Here is a 23,737-nt window from a genome sequence, read left to right as displayed (position 1 = left end):
TTTGACTCAGGTCGCAGTGGCTTTGACTCCAGGTGAAGAAGACAAACAAACATCAGATCAAACAAAGATGTTTATTGAAATAATGCAAAAGAAACATTAACAAGTTTTTTCTTCTCAAGCAAAATGTGAAGTTTCACTGTTAAAAACAGTCAACCCGAAGTCCTGGACCTGTCCAGACTGACCCAGTCCACACTGACCCTGTCCTGGACCAGTCCACAACGACCCAGTCCAGACTGACCCCAGTCCTGGACCCAGGGCAGCTGGTCTCTGTCTCCGGTTACACAGAAACCTTCAGACAGCAGAACTGAACCAACACACGGTCTTTAAATCAAATATGTACATTTTCTTACAGCATTTACACACAGAGGAAGAAAACAAAGCAGGTACCACAGAAGAAGAAATCTACCTGTCAGTCCAGGTGAAAACACACGCACCATGTAGACACAGGACAATGCCAGAACTCTACAATGTCTCTATTAACGCTGACAATGAGAAGCAGCTGGGTTTTGTGGGGTGGGAGGTCATGCTAGCACGGCCCTGAGCTCAGAGCAGGGAGGGAGGAGGGGCTTCACTTCAGTCTGACGTGGAAGAAAAGATCAAAGAACAAGTTGGATTCCTCAGGGTGACAGCCTGGTGGAGGAGACAAGATCACGACCCCTGGACCTTCAACAGAGTCCATCCTCAGACGTGCACTGGTTCACATGTTCTTATACCAGGGTTCAGGTCTGAGTTCAGGTCTGTTTGTGAGCAAGTTGTGGGGGACAAGACTAGTGGATCCAGTTTTTGTCAGTTTGATGTGGATCAGGTTTACACTGGTCCATTATACCTGTAGTTTGAAGGTTAGTTCATACTTTCCTGTCATCTCGTCATTGAGGGTCTGCACAAACACCTTTGCAGACATCTGCATGCAGCCCAAACTGCAGTGTGGATCAGGAAACGTGCACAACGTGGACCTCAGCTGTCGTGTGACCAGAGACCAGAGACAGGTCTGCGGACCCTTAAAGTTTGACCTTTTCCTGCCTTCTACCTGTCATCTTACCTGTCAGTCATTACCTCGGAGATCTGAGCTCACCTCAGTCCAGACTGACAGAGCAGCTGGAAGAGCTCACTGCTGAGACCGTCCGGGACTACAGACCCCTACAGACCCCTGCACTGGACTGCTTCATATGATGAAGACCAGACCTAAACCCCAGGGAGCTGTTTCAGAGCAGCCTGTCAGGAGATTCAGTGACCCTGAGACCCAGAACAGGATCAGCTCAGTGACAGAGACGTCACTGATGTGGTGACACATGACTGCAGTGGAGAAAAGGGCTGAGTCCCAGTCTAGAGTCCTTCAGAGGACCTTGTCTACGAAGGTTTGGCCCTTCGTAGCTGTCGTAGACCATGAAGGCTGAACCGAGGTGAGATGGTCTGGTCTACAGGAGATTTTCACTTTGTGCACAAACCTTTTTTTTAAGGTCCTTGGTTTCAACAGTTGTACCCTTACTGTTGAACTGAGCTGAAACACAACACTGACATTCACAGTGTGATCCTCAGACTCTCTGTCTGTGCTGGTTGATTGGGCATCAATTTTATTATAAAAGACACAATGAATCCTGGGATATGTTGGACCATAAATGATCTACCTGTTGGAGCCTTCATGATCCAGAAGGAGCCTCTGAACTGGGACACAGATGAAGTTTGGAAAAATATATTTACACATGTTCAACATCTGTCAGACAGTTTCTACAGATGGATCTCAACTCAGGGGCCATGTTCTTTAAAGGCAGGATCCTCTCTAGCTCTACATATCCCAGGATTCATTGCAAACGTTTCAAACTTTGCACATAAAAGCTGAAGACGATCCTCTGAAGACCAGACCGCCTCATTTCAGTTCAGCCTTCACATGGTCTTCGTAGACTGGATCCTCTGAAGGATGGTGTCCTGAGGTGGTGGTCTTTTTCTTGGTTGCATTGAAATCTGATCAGAGACAGATCATCTGGTCTGGGGGTAGACCAGTGTCACACGACAGGAAGTGAAGGGAGAGGAGACTCATCTCACCTGACTGTCACCACCTGCTCACCTGTCGAGGACATGGGGGGGGTGGAGGCAGACACGCTGACTGTGGTGCTGTGGTCACACCAATATGGCTTCAGGCCTTGAGACACGTCAGTGACTTGCAGATGTGACGACAGATGACAATGGTGAAGGTAAGCTCTTTCCCCCCTACTCTATCTAGGAACACAGGGGCTGTGAAGGTCCCTTCCTGTGATTGGCTGGGAGGACAGACTGACAGGAAGCAGAGCTAAGGATGTGATGAACGCAGCCTGTTGTCTTTACATGAGGTCTGTGTGTGTGTGGTGTGTGTGTGTGTGTGTGTGTTTTATACAGTACGACTATAAAACCTTACATCTTCAATGGACAGAGCGCTGACACACAACATGGCCACACCCGCTCCTGCTCTGCCTTGCTCTGTGATTGGTCCAGTGACATCAACAATGAGCAGCTGTTGTCACAGTCGACATGCTGACCTGTCACTGCAGGAACAACATCTGTTCCACATCTGTCCTCCAGCAGGGGGCAAGGTCACATGACCCTCCCAGCTGTGTGTCAACATACTGATTAGTGATTAGGGTTGGTGCTGGTGTGGAGTCAACAGACTGAGATTCAGTTTTTGATTTTAACTATGTCATCATGGATACCCGAGAATCTACAACACGGTAAAGTGAAGAAGTCGGCCACTTCAACTGCTTTTACTGCTCCACCAGCACCAAGACCACAGAACCAGGTCTGATCTACGCACTGAACCAGACCAGATCAGAGGTCTGAGAGTCAGTGAACCAGACCAGATCAAAGGTCTGAGACCAGGTCTAATCTACACACTGAACCAGAATAGATCAGAGGTCTGAGACCAGGTCTGTTCGACACACTGACCCAGACCAGACCAGAGGTCTGAGATCAAGTCTGTTCGACACACTGACCCAGACCAGACCAGAGGTCTGAGATCAAGTCTGTTCTACTCACTGACCCAGACAAGATCAGAGGTCTGAGACCAGGTCTGTTCTACACACTGACCCAGACCAGATCAGAGGTCACCAGGCTGCACCTGAAGGGAATCCAAACCTGCTGGACGAGCCACCATGTCCTCTGAGAGAGGCCTGTAGTCCTTTGTGGTGAGGTGGCTGTTCTGTGGGTCCTTGGACAATCATAGTGTCTCACTCTTGTTCCTGTTGCTCAGTTTGAACCGTGTCCACAGAGGAACAGTTAGTTTACATATGTGTTTGTTTGTCCTCTCTGTTCTTGGTGTTCATGTGGTGCTGGACCCAGGAGGGTTAGTCCTCCGTGTTTGTATCATTCTCTTCATTTAGCTTCAGTTCAGCCCCAAGGATCAGTCTCTAATCCTGATTCTGGTCCGTCCATCACCTCTGACCCATGGGCAGTTTGTCTGTCGAGCTCATCCTAAACATGCGACACTTTTTGTGTCTCTCTCGCCTGTTTGATGCTGTACAGCCACTTGATGACTCTGGCATTTCGCTCCACAGCTGAGATGCCATATGGGACACGTTCCCCGGCTTCCTCCTCCTCGTCCTCACCCTCGTCTCCGTCTGACAGCCCATCGTTGGAGGATCGCCGCGACCGGTCACAGTCGGAGGAGATCATAGAGGCTGATCGGAAGTTCAGGCTGACAATGTCTGAGTTGGCTCGCGCAAAGTTCTCCGGACCAACGGCCTCTAGCTCCTCTGGGTCCAGGCCACAGTAGTTAAAAAAGCGCTCCACGTCAGCTCCAGCCCGGGCGTAGCGGTCCGAAAGGTCTGATTTAGATCTGTGCAGCGAGGAGCGACGAGCCACAGATGAACCGAGCTCCAGCTCCAGGTTGGGATCGGTCAAAGTGCTGGAAGGGTCTCCGAAATCACAAGGTAGCGACAGAGGGGTGGTGTTGTCAAAGGCCGATGGAGTTGGACGAGGGGGAGGCAGTGACAAAGAGAGTGCAGGAGGTGGCAGGGAGGCAGGGTTTGGTTTTGGAGGGAGCGGTGGAGCTGAGGAACTGCTGGATCGGGCAGTGTGGAGCGGCTTGCCGTTACACAGTCGCAGAAGGTCGGAGGAGGAGTGGGAGGTAAGCAGAGGCGGCAGCGGGGAGCGAGAGCGATCAATAACTCCTCCCTCACCTCCTCGCTCGTCCAGGACTCGTCTGCTGAGATTGAGGTTTGCTGCCTGTTGTGGACTTCGACGACCCCCGCTGTTGATGGGAGGGACCTTCAGGGAATGGGAGAAGGAGCGAAGGGAGTGTGAGGTGCTTGGACTGGGAGCCGAGTCTGTTGGTTGTTCATTAAGCGTCATCGTAGATCGGTAAGTTAACGGCATCCTGAGAGCAGAGAACAGAAACCTGAATGAGTGAGTGTAGTAGTATGAAGGAGAAGAAATGCTGCCCTGTAATGATGGAGTCTTGTTTACAGACTGTTCATCACGTCACTAAAAATAAAAACATTTAAACTCATCTCATCACAAATGACTTGAAAACCTTAATTTGATGTCATAACTTTTGTTAAATGTTAAACTAGCTATTTACACAACACAGGCAAAGCTTATGAGTTTACCCCGATGGTGTCCAGCTCCTAGCCATGCCTCCTGATGACCTCATCAGCACAGCACTCTTAGCTCCTCCTCGTCCTTCGGCTCCTGAAGAGGAAGACGAGTTGAGCAGATTTTTTAGGATTTCCAGGTTTAAATTCTCCCGTTTGCTGCTGCCGCTGCTCGTCGCACACGTGTCGGACTTGGCGTTGTTATTTGACGCCTTGATCCCGCCTCCATTTCCTCCTCCACCAATCCCAGAGCCTCTCTTGGACAGGAGGGCGTGGACGACAGGAGGCTTGGCCAACACAGGCGGTTTGATTGGCTCCTGCTTGGCATTGATGACTTCCTGGCTCTTGACATACTTGGCTTTGTCAGCTTCTAGTCTCTCGACAGCACTGAGACGCTTCGGGTTCGGTTCCACCTGAGACAGAGGGAACATAACGTGACAGTGAACACAACACTACACTCATCCAGTCTCTACACACATCAGTGAACGCAAAACATCCAGTCTCTATAGCCGTGTCAGTGAACGCAACACTCATCCAGTCTCTATACACACATGTCAGTGAACACAACACACATCCAGTCTCTATACAGGTGTCAATGAACATAACACTCATCCAGTCTCTATTCATGTCAGTGAATCCCACACTCATCCAGTCTCTATACACACTTCAGTGAACACAACACGCATCCAGTCTCTATACAGGTGTCAATGAACATAACACTCATCCAGTCTCTATTCATGTCAGTGAATGCCACACTCATCCAGTCTCTATACATGTCAGTGAACACAACACTCATCCAGTCTCTATACATGTGTCAGTGAACGCAACACAACATTCATCCAGTCTCTATACATGTCAGTGAACACAACACAACACTCATCCAATCTCTAGACACGTGTCAGTGAACGCAACACTCATCCAGTCTCTATACATGTCGGTGAACACAATACTCATCCAGTCTCTATACATGTCGGTGAACACAATACTCATCCAGTCTCTATACATGTCAGTGATCGCAACACAACACTCATCTGGTCTCTATACATGTCAATGAACACAACACTCATCCAGTCTCGATACACACGTGTCAGGAACACAACACGCATCCAGTCTCTATACAGACGTTTCAGTGAATGTAGCACTCATCCAATCTCTATACACGTCAATGAACACAACACTCATCCAGTCTCTACACATTTCAATGAGCAAAACACTCATCCAGTCTCTATACACGTCAGTGAACACAACACTCATCCAGTTTTACACACACACACACACACACACACACACACACACAGTGTAGCACTACCTGTCTCCTGAAGTAGTCGGGGCCCTTGTTGAGGATGCGGAGGGGTACGGCAGAGCTGAAGGGTGTTGCGGGGCCAGCGGCCTTGCTATCTGGCAGGGCTGGAGCCAGCGTCTCTGTCGGCATGGCAACGAGGCGACTGGGGTGGCCGGCCGTGGTGGCAGCGGGTGCAGGGGGGTCGACAGAGGGCAGGGGCACCGGAGGACCCCCAAAACATGAAGACACAAGGTGAAGAAGAGAGAGTCTAGAAAGAAGTGCAGCCCCCGACCCTCCTCATGGCCTGTGGGACCCTGGGACTGAGCCAGACTCTGGGCGGGGGGGGGGTGCTCAGGTCCTGCAGTCAAACGTGCTGCTGCATCACTGGACTAGGACGAACAGTTTGAGTTAGCAGCTCTGCAGCCTGAACTGGTTTCACTGGTCTTTACCCAGAGATCAGTACTGGTTAATGGTTCTGTCCTAGTCAACCAACTGAGATAGAGAGAGAGAGAGAGAGAGAGAGAGACACACACACAGACAGACAGACAGACAGACAGAGAGACAGACGGGAGGGGGGGGGGTGTGAAGAACGCTGAGTGTTTAAGTGCAGTGGTGTGGATGACTGCCTCCACTGGACCCAAGAAAGAGCAGAGGATGGTGGGATATCAAAGCCCGGCTGCTGTCTCTTCACCTCTGTTCAGCTCACTGAGAGAGAGAGAGAGAGAGAGAGAGAGAGAGAGAGCCAATGGGGTTAGAGTTAGACTGTGACATCATGCACCTAGCAACAAAAGCAGGAATAGCTGGGACACACAAACACACTGAGAACACAGTGTGTGTACACACACCATGTAATCTGCTCCACACACACAAGCACACAAATCCCTGTTCATCTGTCCTTGTGGGGACCTGTCATTCACAGACTGTGAACCTGAACAATCACAAATGAATACCTGACCCAGACCTGAACCTGAACCTGAACCTAGAACCAGGTCTTTAACCACAAAACTTCTGCTGTCAATCTGTATGAAGAAAAAACATGAAGCTCATTGTGTTTGTTCCTGTAGGAGAAATCACAGGCTGCCCCCCGCCCCTCTCTGTCTCCTGTCCCACAGACTGTCTCTGTCCAGTCCTGTCCTCTCTGATCAGAAATCTGAGTCCAGTCTGACCTCACACCATACCATTTAACTTCAGCTGCTCCTGGTCCTGGTCCCAGACCCTGTAGTCTCTAACTCTGCTCTATCTCTTGGACTCTGTTGATCCTCTTACCACTAGTGGATCAAAGAGGTCTAGACCCTGCAGAACCAGCATCACGTTGAGTCCCAGGTAGGTTGTGAGATTTAGAGACTCTGGTTCTAAACCCACCACCTGCCTGCTCCACCCTGGACCAGCTGAACTCTCCACAGACCTCTGGACAGTTCTGGGACCTACAGTCCTGAATCCTGTTCATTGGTCACTGTCCACTGACTTTAACACTGCAGTGGTTAAAGCTTTCCTTCAGATACCAGACCCTGATCCAAGGTCTCTGAGTTAGTATTGGTCAGTATTGGTGGGTCTCAGTAGGTTGTGTCTCAGCAGCTTCCATCTCATATGTCCAGCAGTAAACTCACTGATCCAGACTCTGTGCTCCTCTTATCAACATGTTGTGATGTGGACTTTGGAGGACCTCAGGGCTCTGCTCATGGTCCTCTGAACTTGTCCATAGCCACACTGATGACTCTCTGTCTCCTGTCTTCTCGTTCCACCCTCAGGAGACACCTGTCAGGTCACCTTTATCCTCACTCATGGCTGAAGAAGACACACTGACACATTCCTGCACTCAGTAAAAAGCAGCTCTCTGCAGCCTCAGTGTAACCTGAGCCTGCCCCAAACAGAGGGAAAACAACAGGAAGTTAGACAGTGACAGTTGTCTGCTGTTATCCCACCAATGAGACCAGAGAGAAGTAGGTCAGTGACGCGGACAATCTGCTGATTCAACAAACCAAACATGTTCAACATCATCAGCGTTTCACTACAGACACACTCCTGCTACTGAGTGGTCCTATGGTGACTCTGCTCCATCATGTTCAGATCAGCTGGATTATCTTCATCACATCTTCCTCATCCTCCTCTGATCAGCTGTTTTATATTTACTGAGTAACCATCCTCCTCAGGCTGATGTCTCTGAGGTCACTGATGACAGACCTACACCAACTTCATCATCACTGTTCCCATTATTATGAACAGTAACAGCAAGAGTTTACTTAAAGTTATCACCTGAACCTGTTCCTCGTTAGAACAACCACACCTCTGTTCTACATATTGAGTTGTGTTCTATTCTAAATGTTGAGTTGTGCTCTGTTCTACATGTTGTTGAGTTGTGTTCTGTTCTACATATTGTTGTGTTCTCACATCATCACTGATGTTCCCATCAGTTCTCGAACAGAGAAATCTGTGACTTTAATCATGGTAATGCCTGTCAATGACGTCATAGCTCTCTCTCTCACACACACACACACACACACACACACACACACACACACACACACACACACACACACACACACACACACACACACACACACACACACACACACTCCCTTGTAGCTCTTTTTCTCTCCTGCGTAAGCAGCATGTAGAGCTTCTGACCTGACCTTGCTCTCCTCATCATGTTGAAGGTTGTCTCAGGAACCAGGCTGCTAGTCTGGGCCTGTGGTCCTCACCTCTCCTCTTCACAGGTGTGATCTTGTTACTTTATTAAACTGATCTTTTGATTCTTTGTTTCATCACAGTTTCATTTAGTGACACAAACATCACAACAGCTCTGACTCAGGCAGGTTCATGTGAAATGCATGCTGGGATACTTGGCAACCCCAAAGTTCAAATACCATGAGAAGACAACGAGAGCTTCTTCTACAGGTCTCCAGGAAGGGTGAGAGACTAGAACACAAAACGACAACGACAACGACAACAACAACAACAACAAAAACATCAACAACAGCAACAACAACAAAAGCAACAACAATAATAACAACAAAAACATCAACAGGTACAAAAACAACAGCAATAACAACAACAACAACAACAGCAGTAGCAGCTGACTGTACACAGCTATTTACCAACACTGATTCAAACATCACAGTCACCACACAACACAACTACACAACGTGCTCCCCTGGTTCCTGGTTCTGATACTGATTCAGGAACTGGATTAGTTCCTGCTCCAGGTTCTGGTCCTGGTCTGCTGGTCTACTCTGAGTGGACTGACAGTAACCTGCTGAGGTCTCGTCAGATAAATAACCATCATGTTTCAATGAGTGTTAATTCACCTGTTATGTAACATTGAGTCTTTACTTCTATTAGTGTGAGTCTTTACACAGAAACAGTGTTGTCATAGTTACCAGTTTGGAGCTCTCCTATTGGTTAGTGACTCAGCCTGTTGGCTCCTCCTGTGCTCTGATATTTTGTTATTGGCTGTCAGAAGAGGACACGTCGCCCTTCTCGTCCAGGTGCTGCAGGTTGTCAGCAGGTGTCACAGCTGTCAATTAAAGAGACATGACAAAGTGTTAGAGAAAAGTCAGAGCAACAATCAGAACCTGTGTTTATAGGACACCTGTCCAAACACCTGGATGCTGACACCATCTCATGAATTGTGAGGACCTGTCCTGAGTCATCAGTGTTCAGTCTGAAGTGAGAGCGTCTGTGTGGGTTTTACAGACAGGTGTGTTATCTGTGGACAGTCGGGAGGAGAACTTCTCTGAGGTTGAAAAGTCAAAATAATCTCCCTTCCTAAGCACTTCTCCTCGACCTCAGAAACTGAGCCGTTTAAATTATAATTCAATTAAAAAATGAACTGATCAGAGGTCATATTAATTGATATTCAGACAGACGTTTATATAGTTTACTGATATGGACACTTCCGACCTTTTATAGCCTTCATTTGTTAAAATGGGAGGGGATTTTACTAAAACAACATTTATGTATATAGTATTTTGTTATGATGATGATAACCCTAACCCGAAGTATAAATTCAATATTCTTGTTCTTCATGACAACTCCAGGCTGGATTTAGAGAAAAGAAATCTGTTTTATGATTTGGAGCTCAGACAGTTAAAGCAGGATGTACATAAGTGTTGGATCGAGTCACAAACATTTAACAGTTCTGCAGCTCTGTTGTTTCTACATTTATGTAATTCTGCTGCAGTCAAACTACAGTGGTGTGTTGCTTTAAATGTTGCTGCAGCAAGGAATTGTGGGACGGTATTTTCTCCTTTCCTTTCATAAAGAAAGGTCCAGTGTTTCCTCTGTTAAAGGAGATAAGATAGGAAGCATTGAAGCTCCTTTCCTAATTATTTACAGTTTCTGGTTCTCCCTCTAGTCACTGTAAATCTTCTCCTGCTCTGATCTACTTTTTCCAGGTGACATCAGCACCAGGTCTGATTGGCTCAGCATTAATGACTCATCGTCATGTGGTCTGTGTGCGTGTGCAGGCGCTCAGAGGTCCAGATGGTCTCTCAGTGGGAGTTCCCACCTAATGACCTGCTTCACAACAGCTACACAAACAGCAAGGGCTCTCCTACTGTAACACATACATACACCACACACTGAAGTCATCGGCTGATCCTGCAGCTGCACACCAGCTCGATCCATCCAGCAGCAGATCTCCTCCCTGTGAAGGATGACAGATGTTGACTGTCGGCCTCAGAGAGGTGAGGGGCCATGACTACATTACATACACTTGCCATGCTGTCACAAAGTGTGTCATTTCTGAGTGTTTTAAAGGTTGTTGATGAGTCTGCTGTTACACACTGTTCAGGCTCATGAACAGGAGCAGAAAGACTTTGGACAGAGAGAGTTTCCGTGGTGGTGGTGATGTGGTGGTGGTGGGGCCTCAGATGAGCTCTCATCTGATCCCTTCAGTGACCAGCACAAAGTACCTGGAGAGGACAAGCTCTGACATACAAGGATACAGTTGTGTTTTTACAAGACAGGTACACACAAACACACAAACAACAAGCTGAAGGAAGCAGCTGAGAGAAACTGGAGCTCCTGAACTCTCTGATCCAGAGAGCGCCCCCCACCGTTCAAGTTCCAGTCAGGCATAAATACCAGTATATCTGTACGTATTCTAAACTTCTTTACCAATGAAACATCTTTTTAAAACATTTCCATCATCGTTATCTTCACTTTGTAAAAATCTTTTGAACAAAGTTCCATATCATACTTTGTGAGGCCTTTTTGTGCAATTTTACTTCAGTCGACAGACTGCCACAGTACAAAAGCCCACAGCAAGGCCCCCACCGTGGTTCAGCTGTGGATGTGTGAAGAGAGCTGGACATTATAGAGAAATGAAGAGTTTTATTGGCTCTACATCATCGCAGTGTAAAGAGGGCTGAGCAGGACTCTTGATTGACCAGTCTATCTTTGTTCTCACTCTCTCCTGGCCATGAGCTCTGAGTAGTGACTGAAGTGACTGTCAGAGATAGAAGCAGCTGAAATGAGTTTCCTCTGCAGGGACGCAGCTTGAGTGAGGAGCTCAGACGTCCAGAGAGAGCTCAGAGTGGAGCTGCTTCCCCTTCATGGTGAAAGAAGCCAGTGGTTAGGATCCTCCTAGGCGCCTTCCTTTGGAGGTCTCCAGGCACGTCCGACTATGGGAGTCCTTGGGGTGGACCCAGAACACACTGAATGGATCATTTATCTCATCTGGTCTGGGAACACCTCTGGATCCTCCAGGAGGAGCTGGAGAACGTTGCTGAGGAGAACTTCTGGACTACTTTACTTGACCTGCTGCCACAGAGACCTGACCTCTGACCAGTGGTGATGTAAAAACAGGAAGTGAGTTTAGCTGCTGATGTGACTGTCACCAACACACCAGCTGTTGGAGATGCAGCAGTGACCCAGACCATAAGGTATTGTACCTGATTTGTGCAATTAGTGTCAAAATGCAGGTGAGTCAGTTCTGATCCATGTTTTTTAACCCTCCTCCTCCTCTCTCCACTGTGAACAGACCAAATCATCATCATCATCATTATATCACTTCAGCCTGAGCGTCACTTTTCTTCAGTCCGAGGCTAATTCAGCACTTTCTGTTTAAATTCCCCAGTAGAGATGAGATTTGAGGTAAAAACATTTCCCACATTGCCTTAGGGAATGAAAAACACCAGACAACTGGTTTCATCTGCAGCAGTATGCTGACCAACCACAACAGAAAATGGTTCAATGAACACAGAAACCACAAGGATGAGGACAACCATCCACACCCACCTCCAGAAACAAAGATCCCCTACCAGGTTCTGGATTGATGAGCAGCTCTCTGAGGTCTTAAGAGATGTCACACACCTGTGAGACGACCCACACCGAGAGAATGATGATGATCATTTAGTTCAAGATGAAGACTCAGATTCTGGGTGTCAGCTGGTCGACCCTGGTGATCGCTGGAGCTCAACAATAAATCACAGAGTAGAAGACAAAGAGCCACTTCCTGGAATGATCCAAGAACAGGGCCTGGGAGGATGATAATGAAGAGGAAGAGGAAAGAAGCACTGAATGCTTCAGTCAAGACTCAGACTGGTTCTTCAGCAACTACAGCAACAGCACACAGAACGAAGCTGAGGCTGCTGAGATGGACCAACAAACCACCATGGTCCAGATGCTGTGGACAACCTTTGTCTCTTTGTAGTCTATTTGTGTCCCTCGTTGTAGTATATTTGTGTCTCTTTGTAGTATGTGTGTCTCTTTGTGGAATATTTTTGTCTCTTTGTAGTACATTTGTGTCTCTTTGTAGTATGTTTGTGTCTCTTTGTGTCTCTTTATGGTGTATTTGTGTCTCTGTAGTAAATTTGTGTCTCTTCTTAGTATATTTGTGTCTAATTGTAGTATATTCGTGTCTCTTTGTAGTATTTTTGTGTCTCTTTGTAGTCCATTTGTGTCTCTTTGTAGTACATTTGTGTCTCTTTATAGTGCATTTGTCTCTCTTTGTAATTTCTTTGTGTCTCTGTAGTATATTTGTGTCTCTAGAGTATATTTGTGTCTCTTTGTAGTCTATTTGTGTCTCTGTGTGGTCCATTTGTTTCTCTTTGTAGTGTATTTGTGTCTCTTTGTAGTATATTTGTGTCTCTGTGTCTCTTTGTGAAATATTTGTGTCTCTTTGTAGTCCATTTTTGTCTCTTTGTGGAATATTTGTGACTCTTTGTAGTGTATTTGTGTCTCTTTGTACTATATTTTTAAATTATTATTATTTTTTGGCCTTTTATGCCTTTATTGATAGGGCAGTCGAGAGAGACAGGAAACGGGGAGGCAGAGAGAGAGAGAGAACGACACGCAGGAAGGGGACGCCCGGAGCGGGATTCGAACTGGGGCTGCCTGCAGCGAGGGCTATAGCCTCAACACATGGGGCGGGTGCGCTACCCACTGAGCTAAACACCACCCCTCTTTGTACTATATTTGTATCCCTCTTTGCAGTATATTTTTGTCTCTTTTTAGTATATTTCTGTCTTTGTAGCGTATTTGTGTCTCTTTGTAGTAGTTTTGTGTCTCTTTGTGTCTCTTTGTAGTAGTATTGTGTCTCTTTGTGTCTCTTTGTAGCGTATTTGTGTCTCTTTGCAGTATATTTGTGGCTCTTTGTAGTATGTTTGTGTCTCTTTGTGTCTCTTTATGGTGTATTTGTGTCTCTGTAGTAAATGTGTGTCTCTTCTTAGTATATTTGTGTCTCTTTGTAGCCCATTTGTGTCTCTTTGTAGTGTCTGTGTCTCTCTGTAGTATATTTGAGTCTCTTTTTGTCACTTTGGAGTATATTTGTGTCTCTTTGCAGTAGGGTTGTCACAAGAACCGATACTCCCGGTACCAATTCGATACCAACACACAAAAAATACAGCTATACCTGCTTTTTTCTGGTACCGTCAGAACCGAATATTCAACTTTTCCCTCGGCGAGCCGTGTCGATTCTTGGCGGAACTGACAGGGGCAGTATACACGTGTGAGCAGCACAGAGCAGTCAGCGGCGCTGAAGAAGAAAACCTGAGCCAACCATAACAATGGCTTCAGCAAGTGGGAGTGGAAGCACAACACGTCGGCTCGGTGACAAAACAGGTACGAAGAGTCGCGAGTGGAAATATTTTGCATTCGAGGCAGATGAATACGGAGCAATTCTAGACACAAACAAGCTGACATGCAAACAGTGCCTGGTGTTAGAGGTTTTAGTTATGTGAGATCAGGCTCCACACCACTGTTGTTTTGTTATTTATAAGGAGAAGAATATTGTTTGTTTTATATACTTGAAGGCTCATGCCACTGCTGTTCCTTTTTGAATGTAAATAGTTGAATATTGTTGTTATTTATTACCTAAAGCACAGTATTGCTTGTTTTTATAGTGGTATTAAATACTTGACAGTTTAAAGCAGTTTTCAATAAATTAGTGAATTTAAAAGTACATGGGTTCTGTTTTTTTTTTTTTTAAGATTTTTTTTGGGCATTTTTTTGCCTTTATTGACAGGACAGTAGAGAGTGACAGGAAAAGGGCAGAGAGAGAGGGGGAATGACACGCAGGACAGAGTTGGGCCGGTCGGGAGTTAAACCGGCACTCGCCTGCTAAGAGCATCTGCTCATGTGGTACACGCCCTAACCACTACGCCATCGGGCCGCCCTGTTTTTTTAATTTTTTTTTATTGTGGTATCGAATTAGTATCAAGAATCGTGGACAATCACAGGTATTGGTATCAACTACTGAAATTCTGGTATCGTGACAACCCTAATATAGGGTTGCAAAAGGGTTCAAAGTTGGAAACTTTCAATGGGAATTAACAGGAATTTATGGGAATTAACAGGAATTTATGGGAATAAAACTGAAATTTACAAAATTGAAGGTTGGCCCTCAACAGGGAACTTATAAATATAGTAGGGGAAAATATATTGTAGCGTAATCTTGGCTAAAACAACCAGATTTAATGCAAGTACACTCCTCAATCACATGCACACAGCACTGCTTACTGCAGGGGTATTGTGGCCACACCCCCTGCATGCACTGTGCACTTCTCCATCACATGCACAGATAATTGCTTAAACCCTGGAGGCCACACTTTTGAGCCCAAAGCACAAGACTATTGAAGCCACACAGCTGAGCCTGCGGATTATATAAAGTCAAGTAAGTTTTTTATAATATTATGGGGTAAATATATTTGATCTACAATGGTATTGCTGTTTAACTTGCAAAAATTAAATAAAAATGTATTCATGCAGTAGCTAGCTAGCTGGTAAGTTAGGTGCTAAATGTAAGCTATTTTTCATTTCATTGACCATTTAAGAGGCTTGCTTATTATAGCTACCTCAAATGTGATGCTGTTTCTTCTGACTCCTGCAAGACGGTTTTCTGTAACCATACAAGAATTTATACATCAATTGTAAAATATTTTGAAGACCATTCCAGTTGTTTACAAAAAATAACAAAACAAAAATACAAAACAAAAATATTTACATTTACGTTTGTATATGATACAGTTTGTTTAAATTACCCCCAATTTCCAGTTAATTCCCATAAATTCCCAATAATTCCCATAAATTCCCATAGAAAGTTTCCAATTTGGAATATTTCCAAAATTCCCCAGCTTAACTTCCCATGGAAATTTACCGGAAATTTTCCACCCCTTTGCAACCCTAGTTGTATGACTGTCAGTAACAGTAAGAACAGACACACTAGAGAACAGACAACATAAATGACCTCTGTGTGTTTGTATTGAGACGTCAGCCTGATACCTGCCGACAGCTAGCTATATGCTAACTCTGGATTCATGACGAGTCAGAGACCATTCTGAGGGGCCCTGGACCATCTAGACTGGTTTGTGCAGCTGTGACCTGCTTTAACCTTAACAACCATCTTCTACAGATCAAAGGACACACACACACACACGCACACACAGACACACATAACATATAGTAGTACATAGTAGCAAAGCTGCAGGATCAGGTATTCCTGGTAGATCTGATCCCTGGACCACTGCTCTCCCAGCTGACTGGTGCTCCTGTGTAGACAGGTGTGTGCTCTCTCTTCCTGCCACTCAGGTGTGTGTTCTCTCCTTGTGTCACTCAGGTGTGTGTTCTCACTTCATGTCACTCAGGTGTGTGTTCTCCTTGTGTCAGGTGTGTGTGAACAGAACATGAATGCCTGGAGAACACCATGTTTCCACAAGACCAATCGACTCACCACAGGAGCAGTTCCTGGAACTCCACACAGTGATCAAACATTTGATGACTTGGCGAATAACGAAGCACATAATCACTGTACACATTGTTGCCCATGGCAACAGTAGATCCACCTCGGTCCAGGGTCAGCTGTACTGGATTAAAAGAAGAACCTTTAGAAATCCAGGAGGAACGTATCTAAACCTGAGAACCAGCAGCAGCTCTGAGGAAGTCCTGGTTCAGGTAAGAAGCAGCACAGCTAAGCTGACGTCTTCCAGAGCTAATGAGTTTAGCACAGAGCCACAGGTCACATCACTAGAGAGATAATCACCAGAGCTTTTTACTCACAGCACAGAGACGTCATCCTGCAGCACGGTGTCAGAAATAAAAAGCTCAGTGTTTGAAACCACGTTAGAGGACGAGACCACCTCTTCCTGTTTCTCATTCCTCTCCTTGACTGGGACAGACTGAGGGAAGAGGGTGAGGAAGAGGAGGAGCAGGTCTGAAGGAACAGCTTGGTATCTAGGCCTGTGGTACTTCAGGGCTGTGTGATGTTCACTGGACTGACAGAGGGAGTAGTGCCAAGATCAGTTCAGACTAATCCCTACGGGACGCAAACAAGGAGACAGGGAAGAGACAACACCACCAAAAGAATGGCTTTCATTCATTTCTCAGATCTGCTCAAGGGTGGGAAAGAGGGTCATAGAGAGGGTCAGACAGTTGAGACAGAGGGTCAAACAGAGGGTCGGACAGAGGGTCAGACAGATCGGACAGAGGGTTGGAGAAGGGGTCAGACAGAGGGTCAGACAGGTGATAAGAGGGTCAGACAGAGGGTTGGACAAAGAGTTAGACAGAGGGTTAGACAGAGAGTCAGACAGGTTGGACAGAGAGTCGGACGGAGGGTCGGACAGGTGAGACAGAGGGTCAGACAGAGTGTCGGACAGAGACAAGAGACACAACTGAATAAAGTTACTCTGAACATGAGAGCCAACAAAAACAACCATTAGTCCATGCTGATATTGCTGTATATATGCTGACAGTTAGTCAGCTAGCAAAGGCAACATCAGCCGACCACAATTATAATATAGGTAACAGCAGTTAGCTAATGTTATAATGCTACTGTAGCTGTCACTAATGAAAACAGACATTATGTAGCATCAAGTTACTGACACATGGAGGAGAAGAAAACCAGTTCGTTGTCCAGCTGGAGTCTCAGTACAGACAGACCAGGACTGGATCCACTGTTGGACTGGGAAAGAGATTCAGCTTTGGACTGCTCCACTGGGACCGGCTGCGTGAATGACACTTCCATAAAAACACTGATGGAGCTGGTAAAGACTTAAAAAGCTTTATGATGGAGCTGGTAAGAACTTAAAAAACTTTCTGGTTGTTTTGACAGTCCACCAACCGACTAAGATTTGAGCCTTTAGTCCTCAGTCCAGTCCTCCTGTTCTCTGGTCTAATCTCTTTATTTGTCAGAGCCTTTTTAGATGGAAATGTGGTTTCTTCTTCAGTGGAGGAAATTCTGAAGGTCACTTTCACCTGAATGCTACGTTGCTCGGAGAGTGCAGACTGTTACAGTCATGTGTCATGACCTATAACATGGATCTGGACAATATGACCATGCTGTACTGCTGTTATCCTAGCCTAGCCTGTCAGAAGCTGCAGTCATAATGATGGCTAGCTAACCAGTGGAAGGTCTGTTCAATCATCTACCAGGAACCTGAAGGTCAGTTTGACCATCATGTCGTCTTCAAGATGATGTTCAGTCACATGACAACCTGTGTCCCTGAATGTCATTATACCATCTTTGAACTAGTCATTAGAATGATCGATCAATTACTCATTAATCAACTGACAGACAACCCTCACCGGTGACACCTGACGTCCTCTAATATCTAATATTTAGTCAGGTTTAAACCTGGGATCAGTGTTAACAGAAGAACTGATGACCAGAGGCGACACAGAGGTCACAGGTAGACTGAACTCTGTGGTGGCCTCAATCCAGACTCACTCACTCACTCACTCACTCACTCACTCACTCACACAGACACACACACACACACACACACACACACACACACACACACACACACACACACACACACACACACACACACACACACACACACACACAGGTAAGAACTTTCTATTGACTGGACTAATCCTTAAACAGTTAATATTTTGTGACTCAATTCAACAACATGAAAGAGAAGAATAAATTCAGTTTGTTTTTTTTCTCAGGGTCAGGGGTCACAGTTGACATGACATCGCTCCAGGTAAGACTGTATCAGTAACATGTCAGACCACATTTAAGTCTTAGCTAAATGCTGATTAATGTGAAGTGTCCATGCTAGAGGAAAGGTTCAGTATGCTGTTCTCTGTTCTCATTTACATCAGAAATGATCAGTGAGTATATATCTGTGATGAACTGAGCTGATTGATGAGGGACAGGCAGAGGGACAGACAGACAGACAGACAGACTTACAGACAGAGGGAGCCAGTGAGGAGCTGTATAAACAGACGTCTCACTCTGCTGGATTTGTGGTTGTACAGTGGTGCTATAAAGTGGAGCGTCTTCCCTCATAAACTTTCTTTGACAGCACTGAGAGTGGCTGCAGAGAGCTCACAAACTGAGAACAGGCAAGTTTGTCATTTTAACCACAGAGAGAGGATGGTGAGAGGCTGCAGCCGATGGTTTCTTCACTGCTAATGACTGTTAGTTAGTGAGTGATTGTTAGATTGAAGCAGGGTTTATAATACGATTATCATATATTATGTTTCAGGTGTTACCTTTATATATAGTTATATTACTGTATGTTTCAGTGTTGGCTCATGACTGTTTAAGAAAATGTGACATCACTGTTAATCCTCCTGGAAACATCTGGAACATCTGAGTCAGAGCAGCTCTTTCAATAAACTGTGGCAGATCCTGTGAATGATGTCCTCTGTCACTAACTGTCCCTCATTGTTCGTCATTGTCCCTCACTCTCCCTCACAGTCTCTCACTGTCTCTCACTGTCCCTCATTGTCCCTCACTGTCCCTCACTGTCTCTCACTTATCCTCAATGTCCTTCACTGTCTCTCACTGCATCCTGAAAACACAGCTGCAGGATGGGTGACGTTATTATTAATTTATTTTACACTGACAACCAGGACCAGAACCACCACACAGACCACAACTAACCAGGTACCTGCAGACCAGCATCACTGCAGCATCATCACAGCATCATGGCGGCAGCATCATAGCAATATCACAGCATCATCACAGCATCACCGCAGCATCATCACAGCGTCATCATAGCATCACTGCACCATCATCACAGCATCACGGCAGCATCATCGCAGCATCATCTACAGTGGACACTGCAGAACATTATAACTACACCTGCAGACAGGTGTGAACAGGGTCCAGGGCCCACGTGACTCACACTTGATGGCCAGTGTTAATATGACCCCACTGTCACTGCTGGTAAAACTGGTCCTCTCAGGTCTAGGTGTTGGTCAAGTTCAGTGGATGTGAGACATATGGGGGATTTATTGGGATTTTTCGTAATAAACCAAGCCCACTTTAATCATCACCAATGCAGATTCTTTGTGAACTGAGTCATGACCCTCGATCATGTGACCCCACTTCTGTGGAAATCACTGCAGCTGATTATGAGCTGGTGTGACTGGTTTACTGGTGCAAAGCTCTGCGTCAGAGCCACTAATGATCATCAACCTGCTCGGAACCAGTCAGGACCAGTTCTACCAGCAGGTCAGTGAGGTCACATCCTCTTCAGACAGGAAACAGTCATTTATTACCTACTGACAAATCATTTCTCTCCTCAGTGTTTCACTCTCAGGCACTGTGTGTTGTTGATCCTTCAGCTCTGAACCAGGAAACCTCTGACTGTTTGTGTTGGACTAAATTACCCAGCATTACTCATTGAGACTGAGGACAGAGGCTGAGGAACACCTGGACCAGGTGTTATGTGTCTGACTGTGTCTTAAAATAGATAGTACTTTAATCACATGACATTTTAGATTGATGAGATCAAATACTTTATTAATCTCTTTAGGGAAATTCAAAATTCATTTTGGATTTGGTTTTAATTTATAACAGAACCAGAGTTGAGTTAAAGGGGCTAGATGTAAGTTTAGCTACAGCTACATAGCTAATGTTAGCATTAGCAACTGTTTACTCAGCAGTGTAGAAGAAACGTGAGTTCAGTATGAAACTTCATCCTTTACTCACCATTATCTGTCTCCGGAGATGGAGACAAACACCAATGTCTCTATCATGAATGAAGTTAGCATGCTAACTAGCTAGCCCCGGTCAGTCTACAGGGGTTAGCATGCAAACCAACTAGCTTCGGTCAGTCTATTGAAATTAGCATGCTAACCAGCTAGCTCTGGCCTGTCTCATCACTGTAACCTCTTGGTGATTAAACAGCTGTTAATGCTAACGTTAGCTATGTAGCAGTACCTAAACTTACAAAAAGCTCCTTTAAGTGTGAATGTCAGTGAGAGTCACAGTGACTCTTACCAGCTAAGTTCTGTTTAGTGCTCCAGCACCTGAACACCTCACATTTATCACTCAGGTGGGGTCTGATTAAACAGGTAGTTTGACAGTGGACCAAGTCACTGATGTCTGTAAGGGAAATTTGCACCCCCCGGGGGTTGTGTTTAAAAATGTAATGTTTCATGACTGATCGCAACACTTATTTATATTTTACATGCACAAACCAGTCTCAGTGGTTTAATTAAAATCCTGATCATGTGCTGTGACACTTCAACCAGGACTAAACTGCTGTAACCGTGTCCTCTGCACTCGTTAGTCAAAGTCTCATTAACTCATTTATTTCTATTTATTTTCAACACAAACAGTGAGGTTATGTTCAGTATTTACCACTCATCACTACAGCTGTTAACACACACAGCACAGGGTGAACCTGGGTGACCCCAGCTATCACCTGTCTGAGGTCATCTCACCTGTTCCCACACAGACACAGGTAAATACAGGTCAGAGCTGCGCAGTCATGGACACACGAGGGAAACACTGACTACAGAGAGGACACTCAGTGTACACAGACTGTACTACAACACTGCAACACAGACTGTGCTACAACACTACAACACAGTGTACAACACTCAGAGTGTACTACAACACCCAGTGTACTACAACACTGCAACACAGACTGTACTACAACACAGAGTGTACAACTACACTCAGAGCGTACTACAACACTACAACACTCAGAGTGTACTACAACACCTGTGTGTACTACAGCACTGTAAAGTCACATGACAGTGTATCATGGGTATCATAGTTTCTCCTTTTCTAATGAAGGAAATGTTCCTGTTGAATATTGAGGGAAAGACCACATGAAGAATTTAATGTTCAGGTCTGGTTTCCTGTCCAGGGACCACAGAGGGACATACCAGCTGGGCACAGGGGACACGTCCCTGGGGCCCAGACCTCCTGTGGCTCCAGAGGCTCCATGTTTAGTGTGTGTCCTCAGGTGTTATCAAGAGTCCTGACTGAGTTTAAGAGCTCTAACAGCTGATTGGACAGTTCAGACCACAGTTTAGGGGCCCCTGTTCTCACAAACACTCAAGCCACTTGGCAAAGTATCAATATAGTATATCGTTTTGGTATTGACAGGTAAACATCATGTAAACGCTGGGACATTTCAGCCAGAAGCAGGAGGGGCTGTCTCCTCCGCAATAACATCAGCAACAGCATCATGAAGTCCACAAAGCTCTGATCCGGCCTGCAGCAGACACGTGTCTCAGGAGCTGACACCGTCAGTAACTACACCTGTGTGCGTGCTCGCGTGCGTGCGTGCGTGCGCTGGTGGTGCAATGCAATGCCAAACCCCCACCGCCAAAGCAGCGCAGCCGTGGATGAGCTCCAGCACCGACTTTGGTGTAGCTGAGCTGAGAGCTGTGAACGGCCTCACCACACTGAGCTGTTTATGTAACACAAACGCACACCACCACCACCTACTCCTCCACCACCAGCCCTCTGCTCCGGACTGATGCGGCGGTCATGACACCGTCTCGGCCGCTGCCTATCTGACAGTCAACCGAACAATGGCCATATTTTCGACATGGCTATAAATGAAGAAAAAGACTCCCGCGCATCGTCACCGGCGCCGATATTGTTTAGGTCATTGTGGGTATGGCGGAAAGCCGGTGTAGCGTCACAGCTGCGGTAGTTAGCCGTCCTTACCTGGACCTCCAGCTCCACAAAACAAAGGATGCTGCTGTGGTTTCTGTCCGTTAGATCGCTGCGTCTGCTCGGCCTGACAGCATCCTGTTCCCAGCCCGTTCTCCGTGTCACCGCGCCGCAGCACGGCTGTTTCTTCCGGTCCTGCCTTCACAATAAGACCTGGATTTACTCAGTCTGGTTTATTAGAACTTTAAAGACGTTTATATTGGGATGTTTATAAAGACTCTACTAATGTAACATAAAGGAAAACCGACACTGTGCATTCCTCTGTAAAATAAAAAGGAAGGAGGTTTATTTCAACCAAACATAATAAAGTCAAACATGAAACAGGGGCAATAGATTCTTGTTGTTTCAATGCTGTAATTAAAAATATGCTGTCATTTTAAATATGACAATAATCATAATAATAATATTGAGAATTATAAGAAGAAGAAGAACAACAACAGAACATTATTATTATTATTATTGTTATTATTATTATTATATATTTAATACAACATTATATTATTTATATAGGACATTAAGTCAATGAAGTTTCAAAATGTATGTTAAATTTTAAAAAAACAAGCTCTTATTAGACACTTTTTATAGGTGCCAGTTGATTCACTAGTTTACCTTGACGCCTGCCCTGACTTTTATTGTGAAGGTTGCAGTCACACAGTTTCCGGGTACGCCGGCTGCCTTGCCTCGGCTGCTAGCAGCTCAGGCCCAGCTCAGACACAGATATGTCCGGCGGAGCGGGAGAGCGGAGCGGAGCTGCCCGCCGCTCCACCACCTCTGACAGAAGCTGAGACTCCTCCACCCTCACCATCTCTACCCTCTGTGAGGGTCCTGCCTCCCCTTGTCCCCAAGACTCCGTGAATCTGTGTGAAACCTGAGTCCGTCTAACGGGGGTCACTCAGGTCTCCCCTGTGAAAATTAATGGAGCGGTCCCTTCATTAAAGGGCCAGTACGTGTTTAGTGTGTGACAGAGAACACAGTGACAGTTTCACACCGATCATCCATGCACTGATCCCAGCAGAGGACAAAGGTCTCCATCCTGATGATACATTAAGGGGCGGATTCTGGACATGATGGAAAAACACTCTAAATATGTTCTAGGTCAGGGGTGGGCAATTGTTTTTTCCAAAGGGCCACATGAGAAACCTGAGGTGTGTTAGAGGGCCGAACCAACAATAACCTGAACTTAACTATGTTCAATATTAATTTTTCTCCAACTGTTAAGAGCAGTAAATTATATAATTTTGATAATGCTACTGGTAATCAAAAGACTAAGAATATGCTATTACAATAAAGATATAAAATTGTGGAGTAAGTCAAAAAATACAAGTCATAAACAGGAAAACAATAATTTACATTAGTATTTCATTTTATTTTTAACACATAACTCAGAAATACTGAATAGTTGTTTTGCAAATGTAAGCAATTAATTCACTTTCTAGCGATTTTGTGGGATATGACATAGCTTGCCTTGGCAGCTACATCCCTGGATGCATGAAGTTTCGTAAAAAATCCTTGTTGGTTTTG

At 45.6% G+C, this 23,737-nt stretch overlaps 1 protein-coding gene and 2 long non-coding RNA genes across 10 annotated transcripts; 2 read left to right on the top strand and 1 right to left on the bottom strand.

Annotated features, from left to right (window-relative positions):
* Nucleotides 1–52: 52 nt before the first annotated feature.
* fam110b (family with sequence similarity 110 member B) lies at nucleotides 53–23,339 on the bottom strand. Of its 6 annotated transcripts, none has more exons than XM_071490692.1 (7): nucleotides 22,826–23,339; nucleotides 22,211–22,355; nucleotides 15,138–15,181; nucleotides 9,219–9,355; nucleotides 5,869–6,546; nucleotides 4,575–4,972; nucleotides 53–4,342 (listed from the first exon to the last, which is right to left on the bottom strand). In XM_071490692.1, the coding sequence occupies exons 5-7, from the start codon at nucleotides 5,989–5,991 to the stop codon at nucleotides 3,439–3,441; spliced, it is 1,425 nt and encodes a 474-aa protein (XP_071346793.1). In that variant the 5' UTR covers nucleotides 5,992–6,546; nucleotides 9,219–9,355; nucleotides 15,138–15,181; nucleotides 22,211–22,355; nucleotides 22,826–23,339; the 3' UTR covers nucleotides 53–3,438. The 6 variants fall into 6 exon arrangements, with proteins under 6 accessions (XP_071346793.1, XP_071346792.1, XP_071346791.1 ...); XM_071490691.1 differs by lacking the exon at nucleotides 15,138–15,181 and adding an exon at nucleotides 10,410–10,486; XM_071490690.1 differs by lacking the exon at nucleotides 15,138–15,181 and adding an exon at nucleotides 10,414–10,486.
* Nucleotides 7,039–8,414, top strand: LOC139628713 (uncharacterized). The gene is made up of 2 exons (XR_011692849.1): nucleotides 7,039–7,164; nucleotides 7,590–8,414. It is a non-coding gene; the product is annotated as an uncharacterized lncRNA (long non-coding RNA).
* LOC139628712 (uncharacterized) lies at nucleotides 13,815–19,939 on the top strand. 3 transcript variants are annotated; one of them, XR_011692848.1, is made up of 4 exons: nucleotides 13,815–13,905; nucleotides 15,949–16,233; nucleotides 18,235–18,269; nucleotides 19,147–19,939. It is a non-coding gene; the product is annotated as an uncharacterized lncRNA (long non-coding RNA). The 3 variants fall into 3 exon arrangements; XR_011692847.1 differs by lacking the exon at nucleotides 13,815–13,905 and adding an exon at nucleotides 14,445–14,956; XR_011692846.1 differs by lacking the exon at nucleotides 13,815–13,905 and having other exon boundaries at nucleotides 15,405–16,233.
* Nucleotides 23,340–23,737: the final 398 nt, after the last annotated feature.

Source organism: Trachinotus anak, unplaced genomic scaffold (genome assembly GCF_046630095.1).
Source record: "Trachinotus anak isolate AG129_WGS33_773 ecotype Australia unplaced genomic scaffold, CSIRO_AGI_Tana_v1 ptg000012l, whole genome shotgun sequence".
Classification (NCBI taxonomy): domain Eukaryota; kingdom Metazoa; phylum Chordata; class Actinopteri; order Carangiformes; family Carangidae; genus Trachinotus; species Trachinotus anak.
Note: the sequence above shows the minus strand (reverse complement) of the source record. Positions and strands in the feature narration are given on the sequence as shown.

Excerpts from the sequence above, each read along its gene's own strand:
- fam110b (XM_071490692.1), bottom strand. The coding sequence starts at position 5,991 with ATGCCGACAGAGACGCTGGCTCCAGCCCTGCCAGATAGCAAGGCCGCT. Across the intron at positions 4,973-5,868 it reads CCGACTACTTCAGGAGACAG|GTGGAACCGAACCCGAAGCG; the intron begins GTAGTGCTACAC and ends CCTCTGTCTCAG. Across the intron at positions 4,343-4,574 it reads AGGAGCTGGACACCATCGGG|GATGCCGTTAACTTACCGAT; the intron begins GTAAACTCATAA and ends CTCTGCTCTCAG.